The sequence below is a fragment of the Centroberyx gerrardi genome, chromosome 6 (genome assembly GCF_048128805.1).
Source record: "Centroberyx gerrardi isolate f3 chromosome 6, fCenGer3.hap1.cur.20231027, whole genome shotgun sequence".
NCBI lineage: Eukaryota > Metazoa > Chordata > Actinopteri > Beryciformes > Berycidae > Centroberyx > Centroberyx gerrardi.
In genome coordinates, this window is record NC_136002.1 from 4720267 (window position 1) to 4735469 (window position 15203).

At 44.7% G+C, this 15203-nt stretch overlaps 1 protein-coding gene across 1 annotated transcript; it reads right to left on the reverse strand.

The window, feature by feature from the left end:
• Positions 1-282: 282 nt before the first annotated feature.
• On the reverse strand, positions 283-14873 carry LOC139916544 (galectin-9-like). The gene is made up of 8 exons (XM_071905464.2): positions 14734-14873; positions 14028-14116; positions 12316-12523; positions 11070-11192; positions 10454-10639; positions 3115-3203; positions 2421-2577; positions 283-828 (listed from the first exon to the last, which is right to left on the reverse strand). Exons 1-8 carry the CDS (start codon positions 14767-14769, stop codon positions 682-684), a joined length of 1035 nt encoding a protein of 344 aa, XP_071761565.2. The 5' UTR covers positions 14770-14873; the 3' UTR covers positions 283-681.
• Between the last annotated feature and the right edge of the window lie 330 nt (positions 14874-15203).

Here is a 15203-nt window from a genome sequence, read left to right on the forward strand (position 1 = left end):
TAGTTAGTTTTATAGTATTTTTATTGTACCAATTACCCCAAAGAGGGACTGCATCATTTGTGGGAGAATGACATGTTTACTGTTGCCTTGTTCAGTTTTAGAATACTAGTTTATTTATATGTTAGTTATCTAGTTACTAGCCTATAGTTTAGTTGTCCACCAATTCTATTTCCTTGCCTTTTATTACAGTGGGTTTGGAAACTGGAAATCGTTTGAAATTAAATGCCATGCCCTTAGTTTTGACAACATTCAACTCAAGGAAGAATTCATCACACCATGACACATTGTCACATATTTTAATTTCACAAAACACTGTCACAATATATAAATCATTTTGGAATTAAGCTGTGCATTGCACAACAGCACATTGATTAGTCTCAAATCCAAATTTACAAGTGGTGTGGGCAATAACAGCAGCTCCTACTACATGAAGAACAACTGTTTTCAGGGGGTCATCAGCATATACTACCATGAAGATGGTAATTACTGTTTGCAAGATCAATAAACAGGAATGTTCATAGCAAAGTAAAGTATCCAAAATAATATCCAAAGTAATTAATTACCATGACTTCATTTACACATGGAAAAAGCAGTGGTTTTGTGGTGGTAGTGAAGGAAACAGCGACCTCTGTTAGGCATCATTACTGTAATACAAGATGCAGGTCCTGGATCTCTAGTGAACTACAGCAAGACAGAGGTCAAGCTGAGGTCCCCGTCAATCTCCAGGATGTCAATCTGTTGGAGGGGGGTGTGGCGGTGTTTGTAGATGGGTGTCTGATTCCCGTTGACCACAATCCTGAACATGTGAGCCTCACAGCAAATGGTCAGCTGAAAAGAAAAAGGAAGTCTTACAGTCACCCACTTTGACGAGACTCCATGCAGGTTACTGTGAAACTAACTGGCATATTTATTGTACAATTGATCAGTACACTGGTAATGTATGATACACGATAGAGACTTGCCATTTGGCAATGATATTGTTGGTGATATTGGTGGTGGCTTATGATCCTGATGGGCCAGATGGTGGCGCCGTAAACAAATGAATAACTCCTACACCGTAAGTCAGATTTACACCAAACTTGGTATACACTGCATGTCAAAAGTTTGGGAACACCACATTTTTCTGTATTTTTACTATTTTCCACATTTTAGAATAATAGTAAAGACATCAACACTATGAAATAACACAAATTGAATTATACAGTGACCAAAAAAGTGTTAAACAAATCAAAACTATCTTATATTTTGGATTCTTTAAAGTAGCCGCCTTGATGGAAAGGCAAAGGCTTTAGAAAGACATAGGCATCAACTTTACTATTTCTATTTGTCTAAGAAACAAATTTCAACCATTTAAGCATAAGCCTTTAGATCAAAATGGCGTTAAAGGATAATGCTGGTGTTTTTTAATGCATTTCTTACCGTCAACAAATCCTATGAAAATAACAAAATCAACAATGCGTTTGCTCTACTCCCGTTACTTTCTGACTTCCTACGTTCCCTTTTTAGCCTTCAACCCGGAAGTCATTGGCTCCAATTGTAAGCTAAAAACCTTGAAATACAGCTCACAAAGACATAGTTTCAATTTTAAAAATAGCTAACTGTTACCATGAAAAGTCAGGCTGTTATAGTAATTACCAAATCAAATTCAAATGGGAACAAATTCTTCATTACGCCGGGGACTATTTTCGGTGCTACGGAACTACTTTCCTGACACCGCAAACGTGTTTACAGCCGGCTTATTAAGTTGTTTGAGGAAAAAGTCGGCTGGCCCAGTGCATCGCGATGATGAAATATGCTGCCAGAGCAACGGCATGGCTCTTTGACGTGTTTTTAATCAGTTTTTTTAATGCAATGGAGTTCTATGGCTACTGGGACATGGCTTCATTGGGTACCGGCTACATGGACGAGACTTGTTAGCAAAACAAAATCATTGCTGATTTTGTTATTTTCATAGGATTTGTTTGACGGTAAGAAATGCATTAAAATACACCGGCCTTATCCTTTAAGAGAATGAAAAACATAGTACATTCAATGAGGTTTCCCCAAACTTTTGATGGGCAGTGTACATATGCAGCCGGACAAGTTCTACAGCTTTGCCACTGGAACCATCCCTGTCCACCATATTGAATTTTATGCAAATTTTGACTTTTTGGAAAAACATATTTTTGACATCTCCTCCTTCACTGATGGTCCAACTGCCAATTTGCAGAAATCATCTTCGGAAATCTCTACGCTCTTAGCTCAAGCAACGGAGGTCCAAACACACAGATTACTCTCACAACGCAATCTTAGTGACTCTAGACCTGAATATTGGCACAAAATATTGGCTATTGGCAACTTCAATCCCAAAATGCCTGTCAGTATTGGCCTTCAAAATAACCCATCAAATCAGTATGTTAGTAATGTATTTGTATTTGTACCGTGAATGGCTGTCCCCGGTGGAAGGGCATTCCTCCAGAGCGCTCCTCACTCCCCCACTGCTCCCTCAGCTTTGTGTTTCGCACCACCGTGTTCTCAGAGAAACGTGGGTTGTAATGCAGAGCGATGCCAGAGTGAAAGCTTAAATTCACATGGAACCTGAGAGTAAAAACAGAGGAAAAGTGAGAGTAGAACATGACATTGGGCCTCAGGTATGAATGTTGTCTTATGTTTCTTGTAGTAAGAGAAAAGTACAAAAATCCAAAGTCAGATTTAGGAAATGTGCGCGGGCCTCCAATTCTGTTCTTGCACACAAGTCTATTGATGAATCACATATCATCCTATATTAGAAGCACATGCCCAACAATCTGCAAGTGGCATAAGTAAACGCCCCCATATACTGCTGGATCAAGTATGAGGAGCTGAGAGCGATAGTAAGATGCAATACAAACTATAGATCCTTAGAGTGGATTTCTCTTATGTTTTTCGGAGCGGAGTATTTTTGATTTGGCTCCATATTACACACTTACACACTATATTTATTATTATGTTTTTATTCATGTAAAGGTATCCTAGGTACGTAGTCCTCACTCCTGAGGTGTGCACCTGTTTTACTTTATTTTTACAAGGTGTGCATGAGTATAGTGTATTCAAAGTAAAATGTAACAAAGAAATCAATTAATGATTAATCCAGACCTTGTGGCATTGGGACTAATCATCCCCTGGATAGTGATGGTCCTGCCGGGGCGAAGTCCACCACTGATTACACCCTTGTAGGGAACAGCCTAAATAGAGGAGGAATGGAATAACAATTATCTAAAAGCAGTACCATATGAACGCATTCTTAATTCTTCCTTGCAGTGACCTGGCATCTAACATTAGTGTAAAGACAAAAACCATGTCCAGAATACATAGCTATTACCTCTTAAGTCATTTGTGATAATTTATTTAGGAGGAAGGAGGCTGCAGCTTGCTTGATGAATGCCAGCTAAAGGTATTTCGGCAGATTCTAGCAGATTGGAGTTTTAGTTACAAACATTCCTCAAAGTTTTTGAGAGAGACAAGAGTTTTTTGCGGTGCAGTTAGCTAACTGGCAAACTTGAATGGAAAAGAAAGAACTGTGTTCAAAATATTTAAAACAATAGAAGTGGCAATGACTTCCTTTTTTCATGCATTCATGACCATGGCATTCATGATGTTGGAAGGTCAGCTGCTAGCTAACTCGCTTACCTAGATCGCTATAGGCTAGTATGGCTAGTTTGAACTTGGAAGCTCAGCTAGGCTAACTAGCTAACCTAGATCAGTTGCATTTTGTCAGTTAGTGCCAAAAGTACTAGGCTTAAATATTATTAGCTACCTTCTCTCTTATCTCTTGTCTTTTTCACTGGGTTTTCAAACATTACTTACAGGGCTTTCACACCAGAAGCGACAATGAGCATAGATTGCGCAAGGTAGAGTGCAAGCTGGAATCTCGGCAGGCTACAGAACGTTAGTTATGTTACCATAACTCCAGATTCTATGAGTATAGGCGTAGCCCTCTAAGAGCTGTCGCTATTGGGTTTATCCCTCTCGCGCATGCGCAGTCTGAAGATTTTCATTCCCGCCACTTACGCTATAGTGGCTACACTCAGGTCCTCAACTATAGAATATACAGCGTCGGGACCTGAGCTCTGCTCCCAAAAGCCAGTAATTTCTTCGGCCAATGTCAGTGGAGCAGGGGGCCTAAGTCTTAGAGGGCTACGCCTATACTCATAGAATCTGGAGTTATGGTAACATAACTAACGTTCTATTTCGTATAGGCTTCGCCCTCTAAGAGCTGTCGCTATTGGGTCAAGGGCGAAGCTGATGTAGTCAGTGCCCACTGAGACACCAAGGACCTCAAGCAGATAACATACACCAGTTCACAACCCTATAATGTGGGATAATAAGGCAGGAAAACACCGGCTGTGCCATGGTTGACCTCATGTCAACCTTGAGTGGAAAAAAGGCGAGTGATAGAACACTCACTCCACACAACACTGCCGTTGCAGAATGTGAGACGTTGATTACGTATCGTAATGATCCCTCATGCAGCCCACTAATCAGTGATGATTGGATTAGGGGAGAACCGTTTGGCATGTGCGTAAAAACGCCAGATCTGACAACGCGTCATCTGCGGTCTAGCACGTTTACAACTGAATGAGTCAGGGAGGACTCAGACACATCGTGCAGATAGAAACGGATGAAAGGGCATGGAGAAGCCCAAGATGCCACTGCGCAGATGTCTGCCAACCACCATCCCTCTGAGGAGGGCCGTAGATGATGACAAGGCTCTCGTGGAGTGCGCCCGGATGCCCTGCGGCGGCTCGGCTCCCGCCGCACTGTAGGCTTGTATGATGGCATCACACAGCCAGTGCGACAGATGCTGTTTTGACAGAGCCGAGCCTTGTGAATGCCCTCTGTAATGAACAAACAGCTGCTGTGTCTGTCAGATGTTTGCTGTGCGCAAAACATACTGAGACAAAGCGCGCACTGGGCAGAGTTGGTGAGATGCTTCCTCTGCCTCATTTCTGTGAGGCGGGGGGAAGAACCCCTCGAGGGAAATAATTCTCGACCGAAAGGAGTTTGTTAGGACCTTAGGTGTGAATGAGGGATTTGGCTGTAAAGTCGCTGCGCTCCCGTCCTCTCTAATAGAAAGGCAGGACGGCGAGACCGACAGCGCGCATAAGTCACTCACTCTCTTAGCCGATGTCAGGGCTAGGAGGAGCGGTGTTTTCAGGGATAGCATCTTGAGAGAGATTTGGGCTATCAGCTCGAAAGGGGGACCCCCCAGAGCACGCAACACCAGAGGTAAATCCCACTGCGGAGCTAGAGAGCGCACGACAGGTTTCTGTCGTCTGACTCCCTTTAAAAAGCGCTTCACCAAGGGATGCGCGAAAACTGATCTCTCTCCATAGCCCTTGTGGCAGGATGAAATGGCTGCAGCATACGCTTTGATTGTAGATGGAGCCAAATCGTTATCTACCAACATCTGAAGGTAGGTTAACACGAGAGGCAGAGGACACAACGTGGGATCTGAGCCTCTCTCCACACACCAGCGCTGAAAAGCAGACCATCTACCCGCGTAACACGCTGTAGTAGAAGGGGCTCTCGCACCTTGGATAGTGCGCACCACCGCAGGGGGCAGACCTAACCTTTCCAAGCGCTCCCGTTCAGCGGCCAGGCCCACAGTTGTTGGCCTATTACTGGGAGGTGGAGGATCGCACCGTCCAGCTGTGACAGTGCATCTCTGCGCCATGGGAGCTGCCATGGTTTTCCCGCCAGCAGCTGCACCAAGATCGGGAACCAAGACACGCTCGTGCGTTCTGGTGCCACCAGAATAACCGCTAGGTTCTCCTCCTGAACACGCGCTAAGAGGCGAGAAATCAGGGGAACTGGGGGAAACGCATAAAGGAGAGCCCTGGGCCACGGCCGGTGAGAGAAGGCATCCACTCCCAGTGGAGGTTTGTCTCGTGCGTTCATGGAGAACCACAGTGCGCATTGCGCATTCTCTCGTGAGGCGAACAGATCCACCTTCGCCTTCCCGAACCTGTCCCACAACATCTGAACTAGTGTGGGACTCAGTTTCCACTCGTTGTGGGAGGGACTGCCGCGAGACATCAAGTCCGCAGCACAGTTCTGTACCCCCGGGATGTACACCGCTCTGATGGAGAGCAGGTGTCTGTGAGACCACAGCAAGAGGCTCCTGGCTATCTCCAGCAGCCGGGCTGAGCGCACACCACCCCTGACGGTTGATGTATGCTGCCGCTGTCATGTAGTCTGTCCTCACTACGACATGCCTGTTCGTCAGCATCGGAACAAAGTGCTTTAGCACTTTGAGCACCGTGGACAGTTCCAGACAGTTTATGTGGAGGAAAGGAGGATTCTCCCATTTTCCCCCCACAACTTGAGGCTCGCACATCCCTCCCCAGCCGGAAAGAGACGCGTGTACACCGATATGTGTGACATTGCTCTCCCGAGGGGAACCCCTGTCAACAAGACACGGGGGGTTTTCCGGTATGCCAGGTCTGACTGCAGTGAGGGAGGGATTTTGCCAGTTCATGGCGAAACCCAGTGTTTGCAGATGCTGGACAACTTCCACTGTGTGGAGAGCAGCTTTCTCCTGGGAGTGAGCCATAAGGATTAGGTCGTCTAGGTAGAACAAAACCCTGATCCCTTTTCTGCGTAATGGCTCCAGCGCCGTTTCCATACACTTGGAGAAGGTGCGCGGAGCCAGAGAGTAACCGAATGGTAACCGGTTGACTGGTATTGGATTCCCTGGAAGGAGAAGCGCAGAAATTTCCTGTGCTTGGGAATGACAGGGATGTGGAAATATGCATCTCTCAGTTGATGGATGTGAACCAATCGCCGGGACGCACGCATTCCAACACGTCTGATTGTCAACATGTGAAAAGGCTGTTTCATAATGTATTTGTTGAACAGGGACAGGTCCAAAATCGGCCTCATCCCGCCTGTTTTCTTTGGTGTGAGAAAATAGCGGGAATAAAACCCCTCGTTCTCTCCTGGAGGGACGGGGGAGATAGCTTCCTTCCCCAGAAGCTCTGCTAGTTCTGCCTTCAGGGCTGTTATATCTGATTGAGATGACATGGTTGTTTCCACTACACCAAAAAATGGGGGGGGGGAGGACTAGCGAACTGGAGCGTGTAGCCCTTTGAAATCAACCTTGACATCCATGTATTCATGGGTAACAGGTTTTGCCACGCTGAGCAGTGCTCTGTAAGCGGGCGCACACACATCTGTGGAGCATCCGATGCCATGGTATATAGCCAGCTCGTCGCCATCTCCGCCACTGTGAACGTCACAGCCCATGGGAGGGCGGAATGAAAAGGGCTGGTGTTGGCTGCGGAGCTGGGAACGTATGACAGCGTCAGCGTTCCGCTCTGTGTGCTCGAAGACTGAGTCTGAAAAAGGCCGTGCTGAGATACCACCACTAACTCGCCCCAATGGGAGGCAGGTGGTTGGTAATGCTTTACCGTCAGTGAAGCACATTTTAGTAGAGGATTTATTACTCGTTAAAATGTGAGGAAGTGACTGGGCAGCACTGCTGCACTTTGTTGTGTGTGCAGCGGCGAGCCTCTGTGCATTGACCAATGAATGGCCCGCCGGCATCTGAAGCCCTGCCCCCACACTCGCATAGCTGCCCGATGCCGCCGTGTGAGAAAACCTGTCCTCATACACGTCCGCTTGTCCCTGAGGAGGGGCAACGATGACGTCAGTAGAACGGTCCAATGAGCGAAGGAGCAGAGTATTTTGAAAATCGCCCGCTCTCACTCGGATTGAGCTTGCTGCACTGCATTTTGTGTGTGCGGCGGCGAGCCTCTGTTTTGTGTGGGGAGCGTGTGTCTGTGTGAAAAAAGCCGCAAAATGCTCAGTGGGAGCATAGGCGGTCTGGCTGAGAGGAAACTGCTCTTTAGAGAAAAGTGGTTAGACCTGGAGAGGGCCGTTGTGTTTCCTTGGTTCAGCTGCATCAAGACACATGATCCCAGCACCCCGTCATTGCCACTGACGCTGTTTTTGCGAGGTGGCTCGGTGGTCGGGTTGGACCAGGTGTATGCTGGCCAGCGGTTCTTGCCGGGGCAGCGCGGGGCCTGCTGAGCCGCGGCCACTGGAGGAGGATACCGCGGCGGGGGAGGAGGAGGTGGTGCCACAGCGGGTGGTGCATGCTGAGGCGCAGCTGCAGCAGCAGCTGCCGGCGCTTCTTTTTGGAGCGAGCATCTCTGCGCTTCTGATGAGGCTGAGGTGTAGCTCTGCCCCAGAAGGTGTGCCTCACTCGCTGTGGCGCTTTGGAGGAGTGGTCCAAACATCGGGGGATATGGGACCATCCAGCAGCTCCCGTCTGATGAGAGGGGGAAGCTGAGACATGTGCAGCCAGATATTTCTCTGCATCATAGTCTGCCAAGCCATAATTCTATATGAAGCCACAGTTGTCGCCATGGCGAGAGTCAGGACAGCTGTCATAGCCTTCCCGATGTCTGTGGCTAGCTCCGGGGAAAAAGCCCCGGGCTTAGTGGCCATAGCGGAGACTGCTGAGGACAGCAGCGCTATGTGTTGTTCTGAGCTGCAGCAATCTGAGCGGCACACTGGTGCGAACGGTCAGAGAGGCGAGCGTAAACTTGATCCCAAGGAGTCGGCAGCGATGGCTTGCGCTTGCTGAAGAAGGTTGCCTTGGGAAGAAGGATGGAAGCTAGGCTCTGCTCTAGCGGCAGGACGGCGGGAAAACCTTTTTCCATATCCCTGTGGATATGGGATATGCTGACGAACAGGCATGTCGTAGTGAGGACAGACAACATGACAGCGGCAGCATACATCAACCGTCAGGGGTGGTGTGCGCTCAGCTCGGCTGCTGGAGATAGAGGCCCGTACCTGGACACCGGTGCTCTCAGTTTTCCGGGATCAGAAAACGCTGCCTCCATGAAGGGCTGGAGCTCCGTGAAGCGAGTCCACAGTGGGGGTCGTTTGGCCGGCGGCTCCTGGTCGTAAACGTCCCTGCCTAAGAGGTCGCGAGCAGGTGCAGGTTGTTCTGCCAGCATCGCGATGCCCCTCAGATCTGCCACCTTCCTGATGATGCCCGGCAAGTCCTGGAAAAGTCCTTTGGCGGCCGGCATATGGCTGGCAGACTGACACGGAGAAGGAGAGAGCCGCTGCGGCTCCTGGCCGCGGTGGGGAGGAGGAGAGCCGCAGATGCGGAGCCCTGCCCTCGTAATCAGGCTCCAGGTCTCCCAACGGGGATACGGGAGAATTGGGAGGAGAGCCCGAGATGGAGGGAGCCGAGCCGTCTGATTCGTGCCTGCCGTCGGGGTCTTCCTCTGGGATTCTTTTTCATCTCGTCCTCCGGAGAGATGCTGCCGCGGTCAGCCCAGGTTCCGTCACCGCCGTCCACCACCTGGAGCGCCGTGAAGGCGTCTGCCCGTCGCTGCAGCTCCTCCGCAGGCAGGCGTGCACAGAAGTTAGAGCTAACCCGGCGTGCTCAGCACAGAGGCAAGCCTCACAGCGGGGGTGAAGATCTGACGGCAGGATGTAGCCGGTTTGACAGGCGGGGGACAAGCAGACAGCTTCAGAGTGGTGAGACTTCGTCATCTTCTCTTCTGTTCTTCACTTGTTGACTGCTTGACGCTGAAGAAAATTTGGGAGCAGAGCTCAGGTCCCGACATTGTATATTCTATAGTTGAGGACCTGAGTGTAGCCACTGTAGCGTAAGTGGCGGGAAAGAAAATCTTCAGACTGCGCATGCGCGAGAGGGATAAACCCAATAGCGACAGCTCTTAGAGGGCGAAGCCCATACGAAATAGAAACACATTTTTACCTTTCCAGAAATGTGAGCCTGAATGGATATGGAGTAGCGGGGTCACCAGCAGTTCATTAAACAATTTCAACAGCCTATATGGGTTATTTTTATGTAAATAGTCAGTTTTAAATAGTGTAGATAGATTTAGGCTAATAATGACATGAATATGTGCTAAGTTAATGCTTTCAGGTCTTAACATTGTACAAAGCAGCTTAAATAATTCAACAACGCTGCTAACTAGGCTTCTTTTGAATCAGAATGTGGAATATGTAAATAATACAATATAATTTTTCTAACCTGGTATCCTCATCCTTTCGGATATTATCTGCTATGTCTGTAACTTTTTGGACAGGTTCCGATATGTTTTTAATGTGGAGTTATATAACTCAAAATTCAATATAGTTGAACTTTCAATATAGTTGAACTTTGGGCGCAAAACCTGGGGAAATATCAAGGTGGTTTGCGCCGCTTTCGGTTGCACAGCTGTTTAGGAGAGCCGCGTCCTTCATTGAAAACAATGGCCTTGCTCTGCACAATGCTGTGCTTGCACGTTTGGTGTGAAAGCCCTGTTAGCCAAATAAACTGCAGTTCTTTGACTCCGCCCATTGAGGTTTAACTCAACCAATGAGATTATTTCTGCCTCCAGAGCAGCTCTGCCTCTGAGCTGAGTTTGTACTATAGAAATAAAACACCACTCTGCCAGATACTCACAGGTATTGCTGGTGGAAATCCTGGTTGTGGTGGAAATCCTGGTTGTGGGGGGAATCCTGGTTGAGATGGGAACCCTGGATAAGCAGGAAACCCTGGTTGTGGGGGAAAGGCTTGCTGCGTGGGAAAGGCTTGCTGAGCGGGAAAGGCTTGCTGAGCGGGAAAGGCTTGCTGCGGAAGAAACCCAGGCTGAGGAGGAAATGAACATTGTAGAAGAACAAATATGAAAAGAAACCGCTTACATTAGTCTCATCTTCAATCTATTCCTCAACCATCTATCTACTGCGAATTGTCATCTTAGCACCAAAATTTTAAAAAAAATCTTGCCAGGTTAGAAAAAGATCAAAACAAAATCACTTCACCGTACATGGTAATTTATTCATGAGGCGTGGGCTTATTTAAAGAAAATAATGTCAGAAAAGAATGAATCAACATATTTAACATAATAACAACATAATAATATATGTATATATATATATGTATATATATAATTTAATTCAGTTGGCATACATAGTTAATTCTAGAGTCAACTTGCTTGAAATTAGAACTTCATATATATCAGATATATTTGGTGCAATGCTATGTTTTTTTTTTTTACATTCAGTTGGGCTATCCTCACCATAAAGCTGCTCTGGAAAGCAATGGAGAAAACCTCTACTTTCCCTGCCACTGAGATTGTATCCACCATGTTAAATGGGATACGATGTCTGTAGTCCATGAACTGGCAGCCATTGACAGTCAACTGTGGAGAAGAAACAAAATTTGTCAAACAAAGTGGGCTTGGACTCAATTTCAACACAATTTGTAGTTTAGGGGGAGAAATTAAACCTCCTTCAATCATGGCTCTGTAATAGCTATTATTATTAACTAATATACTACGAAACTATTCAAGTTGATATTAGTTGAATCCAACAAAGCTATATCAATAAAGAGAAATACTGCATGCTACTAGAGAAAACTATATAAGTTACAGTATGTTTATCTGTAGATTGCTGATTTCCCATGTGTAATAAATCCCAACACTGACCATCATAATACTCAAAAATAATTCACCTAAAGGAGTGTACACTTGATGTATGCCGGTGCTGATAGCAGTGGGGTTTGGGCGTTTAAGCCTTCAAAATAAAAGCGCAAGATTTAAACATGTAGAAATACTGTTTTAAACCAATTACTTTGTATTTAATCGTCAAATTCAATAAGTGAGCATCCATATTAATGTTTGATGTCATAATAATAATGAAAAATGGCATAATATGTGCCATTTTAAACTATAAACGCTGCATATATTACACTTTCTGATATTTTCAGACTAAATTGGACACTGTACAGTTTACCTTTCATTGTAACTGCACAAGTTCTATGTCAAAACACTCCTGCAGACCTGTACTTTCACTACACACTAACATTTAGGCCCAAGCTGTTTAAGAAAAGTCATGACAGGCCCTCAAAGTCAGCCTTACTGTAATACTGTGACATTTGTAGAATAAAGTGTCACATACCTTACTTCTCCACCTTAGAGGTGAAGACTTCCCAGAAAGTTTCACTCTGCCCTGCTTATATAACCAAACCAACTATGCTGTATCCAATATCATTGCATTTTTTACAGTGTGAAAAATACTTGACTTGAGACTATTGTGTGTGTTTCGAATGTGTGTAATCTGATCAAAATGTCTCATTAGAATCTGTTCAGGTTAAGGGCTAGTATTGATCAATTCTACAATAAATATGTCATCAATCAAACTTCATCATATCAGAAGTGGACCACACTGACTGGAGCAGATCAAATAAAAAAAATTAAAAAAGACCAATATCGGCCCCATATATCAGTCAAACCCTTACTTGCAGCAGTGTATTGTAAGGCAAACCTGGTAGGCGTCGCGCCGGACTGTGATCACGAGGCTGAAGCTGGAGCCAGCGGTGAATGGGGAGTTCTGCTTCCTCTCTTCAGATCCCCACTTGCTGTACTGCAAGGTATTGGTAACCACATAACCAGGGTGACTGTCATACCGTGGGTTAATATGGAGAGCAATGTCTGCATTGGCCTTGGACCCACACTGTAAATTAACATGGAACCTAGAGAGAGGGAGAGAGAGAGAGGGAGAGATCATCCTATACATTATTATGAATTGACTGGAACAGCTGAGTTGAATTGTTACTAAATGTTTCTTTATTATAATATTGCTGATTTTTTGCTAAACTACTATCAGACATTGGTTAAACTTTGTAATATCACTTGAATTGATACTGTATTGCCTTGGCAACATAAGCTACTTTTCTGTCATGCCAATGAAGCAGATTTGAATTGAACTGAGAAGAAAAGTCAGAGAGAAAGTTAAAGAGGGAACACAAAGAGAGAGACAGATCACTTCCTGTCAGATTGCTGGAAACAATGGACCTGGGAAGTAAGAGCCATTCTCTTTGGTTTCATTTCTCATGCCAACAGTGCTACTGTTATAGTAAAAATTATTTCATGTTATTCCAGTAAAACAAGCCCTAAGACAGGTTTCTTTGAGGTACAATGTTTTCAGTTACACTAAAGTAATGAGACAGTTCTATATATTTTTCTGAAGTTAGAGAATTCAAATAGGTTTTGCCAACCTAAGTACACCCCTTGAGTTAAACTGTGTCACTGACAAATATTTGATGAACATTTCATACCTTATGCTGTCACGTCATATTCAGATTAGGTTTTTTTTTATGTTATGTTATGTTATGTTATTGTATGTCACGGTATTTTTTCTTGTGATATCTTGGCAAAATTTTTAAAAAATAATAATAATTCAGATTAGGTTTTTTAACATTATTTGCCATTAAAAAATTTAGTTATTCTGCCTTTTTAGCCAACAAAATATAAATATAACATTGTTGATAACAAGTCTCAATGGAATCTCAATGGATATCAGGGTGTAGGATGAATTCAATCTCAAAACATGAGTGGAATGTGAGGTTCACTTATGGATGACATTAGGGTCCAGTAGGCCTTCATGTTTCAAAGAATGGCAAATAATGTTCAAAACATATAGCTACAATCTGAATATGTGATCAGCATAAGTTAAGAAGTGTTGGTCAAATATTTGTCTGTGACACAGTTTAGCTCAAGGGGTGTAGGCCTACTTACGTTTGCAAACCCTAGGCTATTTGAATTTTCTAACTTCATAAAAATATACAGAATTGTCTCTTTACTTTAGTGTAATAGAAAACATTGTACAAGTCACAGACAATGAAATTCAAATAATTTCATTTTAAAATAATTTTGTAGCCCAAACCAAAAAACTCAAGGAGTGTACAAACTTTTTCACAACACTGTATAAGGGAAGATCTTAGTTGTTGATTTAGTATTGAATTGTAGAACTGAACACTGGGCGATAGAAACCTTGGATTACAATTCATTCTTATACATTCTCTTTATTAGAGAATGTATAATAAGAATAATTAGAATAATTCGTAGTGAATTAAATTACAAATTAAACTATTCCTCATGTTGCTGGGAACCCTCTGGAGCCCCTTCAAGGCCCCCTGCCGGCGCCTGGACCCCACTTTGAGAAGCTTTTCCCCAAAAAGTGAAAGGATGTCTGACCTGTCCGCTCCAGGCAGGACTCGTCCAGTAACGGTGATGATCTTCCCATCTTGCAGACCGCCGTGGATAGACCCAGTGAACGGGATTCGCTAGAAAGGACACAAGTTTTCAGGAAATTAGCTTTTCTTCATACTTAACAGTAGAGTCGAGCACACCCTTGCGCAACCCCGATACTGTTGCGACATAACTTAAGACAAAAATCTGTCAATTGAATGCCTCCTTCATTAGCCCATCTACAAATGTATCTGGTACTTGGTAAGGCGTTTTATGAAGCGGCGTTGTCGACTGGTAAATGTGGCTTGGAAGCGACCTACGAAGCAGCACTTTATTTCAATAAAGTCACTATCACCCTCCACTTTTGCTGCTCGAAGATTGTGGAAATAACAGGGGAACAAATACTAAAAGTTGAAAATGTATTGAAATGAGTGCTCCTTGGTGTATTGAATGTATGCCGAACAGAATAATGGAACTTCAGGTTCGTTAAAGATCTTATATAATTGTTCTACGAGTTTACACCTTTGCCAATAAGCAAGGCAGCAGTAAATTGTCCGATTTTTGAGGGGAGATTGGCTAAGCGTTCTCTCCCGCTACACTCAAGGGAACGTATCGGGGATAAAAACCCTGACCCAAACCTTCTATCGTCGTGTCTTCATCATTTATTTTCCCAGAAGAAAAATGACTTCAGATACAAACGTTTTATACTTACAGGGTTGTGAAAGGGCGACTGCTGATGAAATGCCATTATTCCAAATAGGAGACAGTACGGGTTTGCTGAGCTGCAGGAAGTTTCCTCTGGACACTTACACAAATCTAGAGGTCTCCGTAGACAACGGTTTTATTCCTCAGATAGGTTTCGATTTCACACAGTAGGCGGTGTTTTAATAGTCAAAATGGACTGATCCAACCCTTCCCCTTCAGACCTCTGAAATCTGTCTCGCAGTTTTCCATTATCTAAGCTGGCATTACTGCACTAGTTTAATATCTGGCAATCATGGCAGTGAATGCTTGAGAATGTAGCCTACTGAATCAGTTCCAATCATCCACGATAACGAAATCCAGCTGCGTGAAGCTTTACGAGTCTAGCTGTTAGGCTGATCTGAGAGTTTGAAGGTAATACAGACAATAGTTTTGGATGGAAGCTGCTGATAGCCAATATTCACTATTTTCAGGTTTCAC

Bases quoted from the DNA above. Each gene is read 5' to 3' on its own strand.
- LOC139916544 (XM_071905464.2), bottom strand. From the start codon at position 14,769: ATGGCATTTCATCAGCAGTCGCCCTTTCACAACCCT. The intron at 11,193-12,315 runs GTTTGCCTTACA...TCTTCTCCACAG, and splicing joins TCCGGCGCGACGCCTACCAG to TTGACTGTCAATGGCTGCCA. The intron at 2,578-3,114 runs GTCTGGATTAAT...TTTTACTCTCAG, and splicing joins ATTAGTCCCAATGCCACAAG to GTTCCATGTGAATTTAAGCT.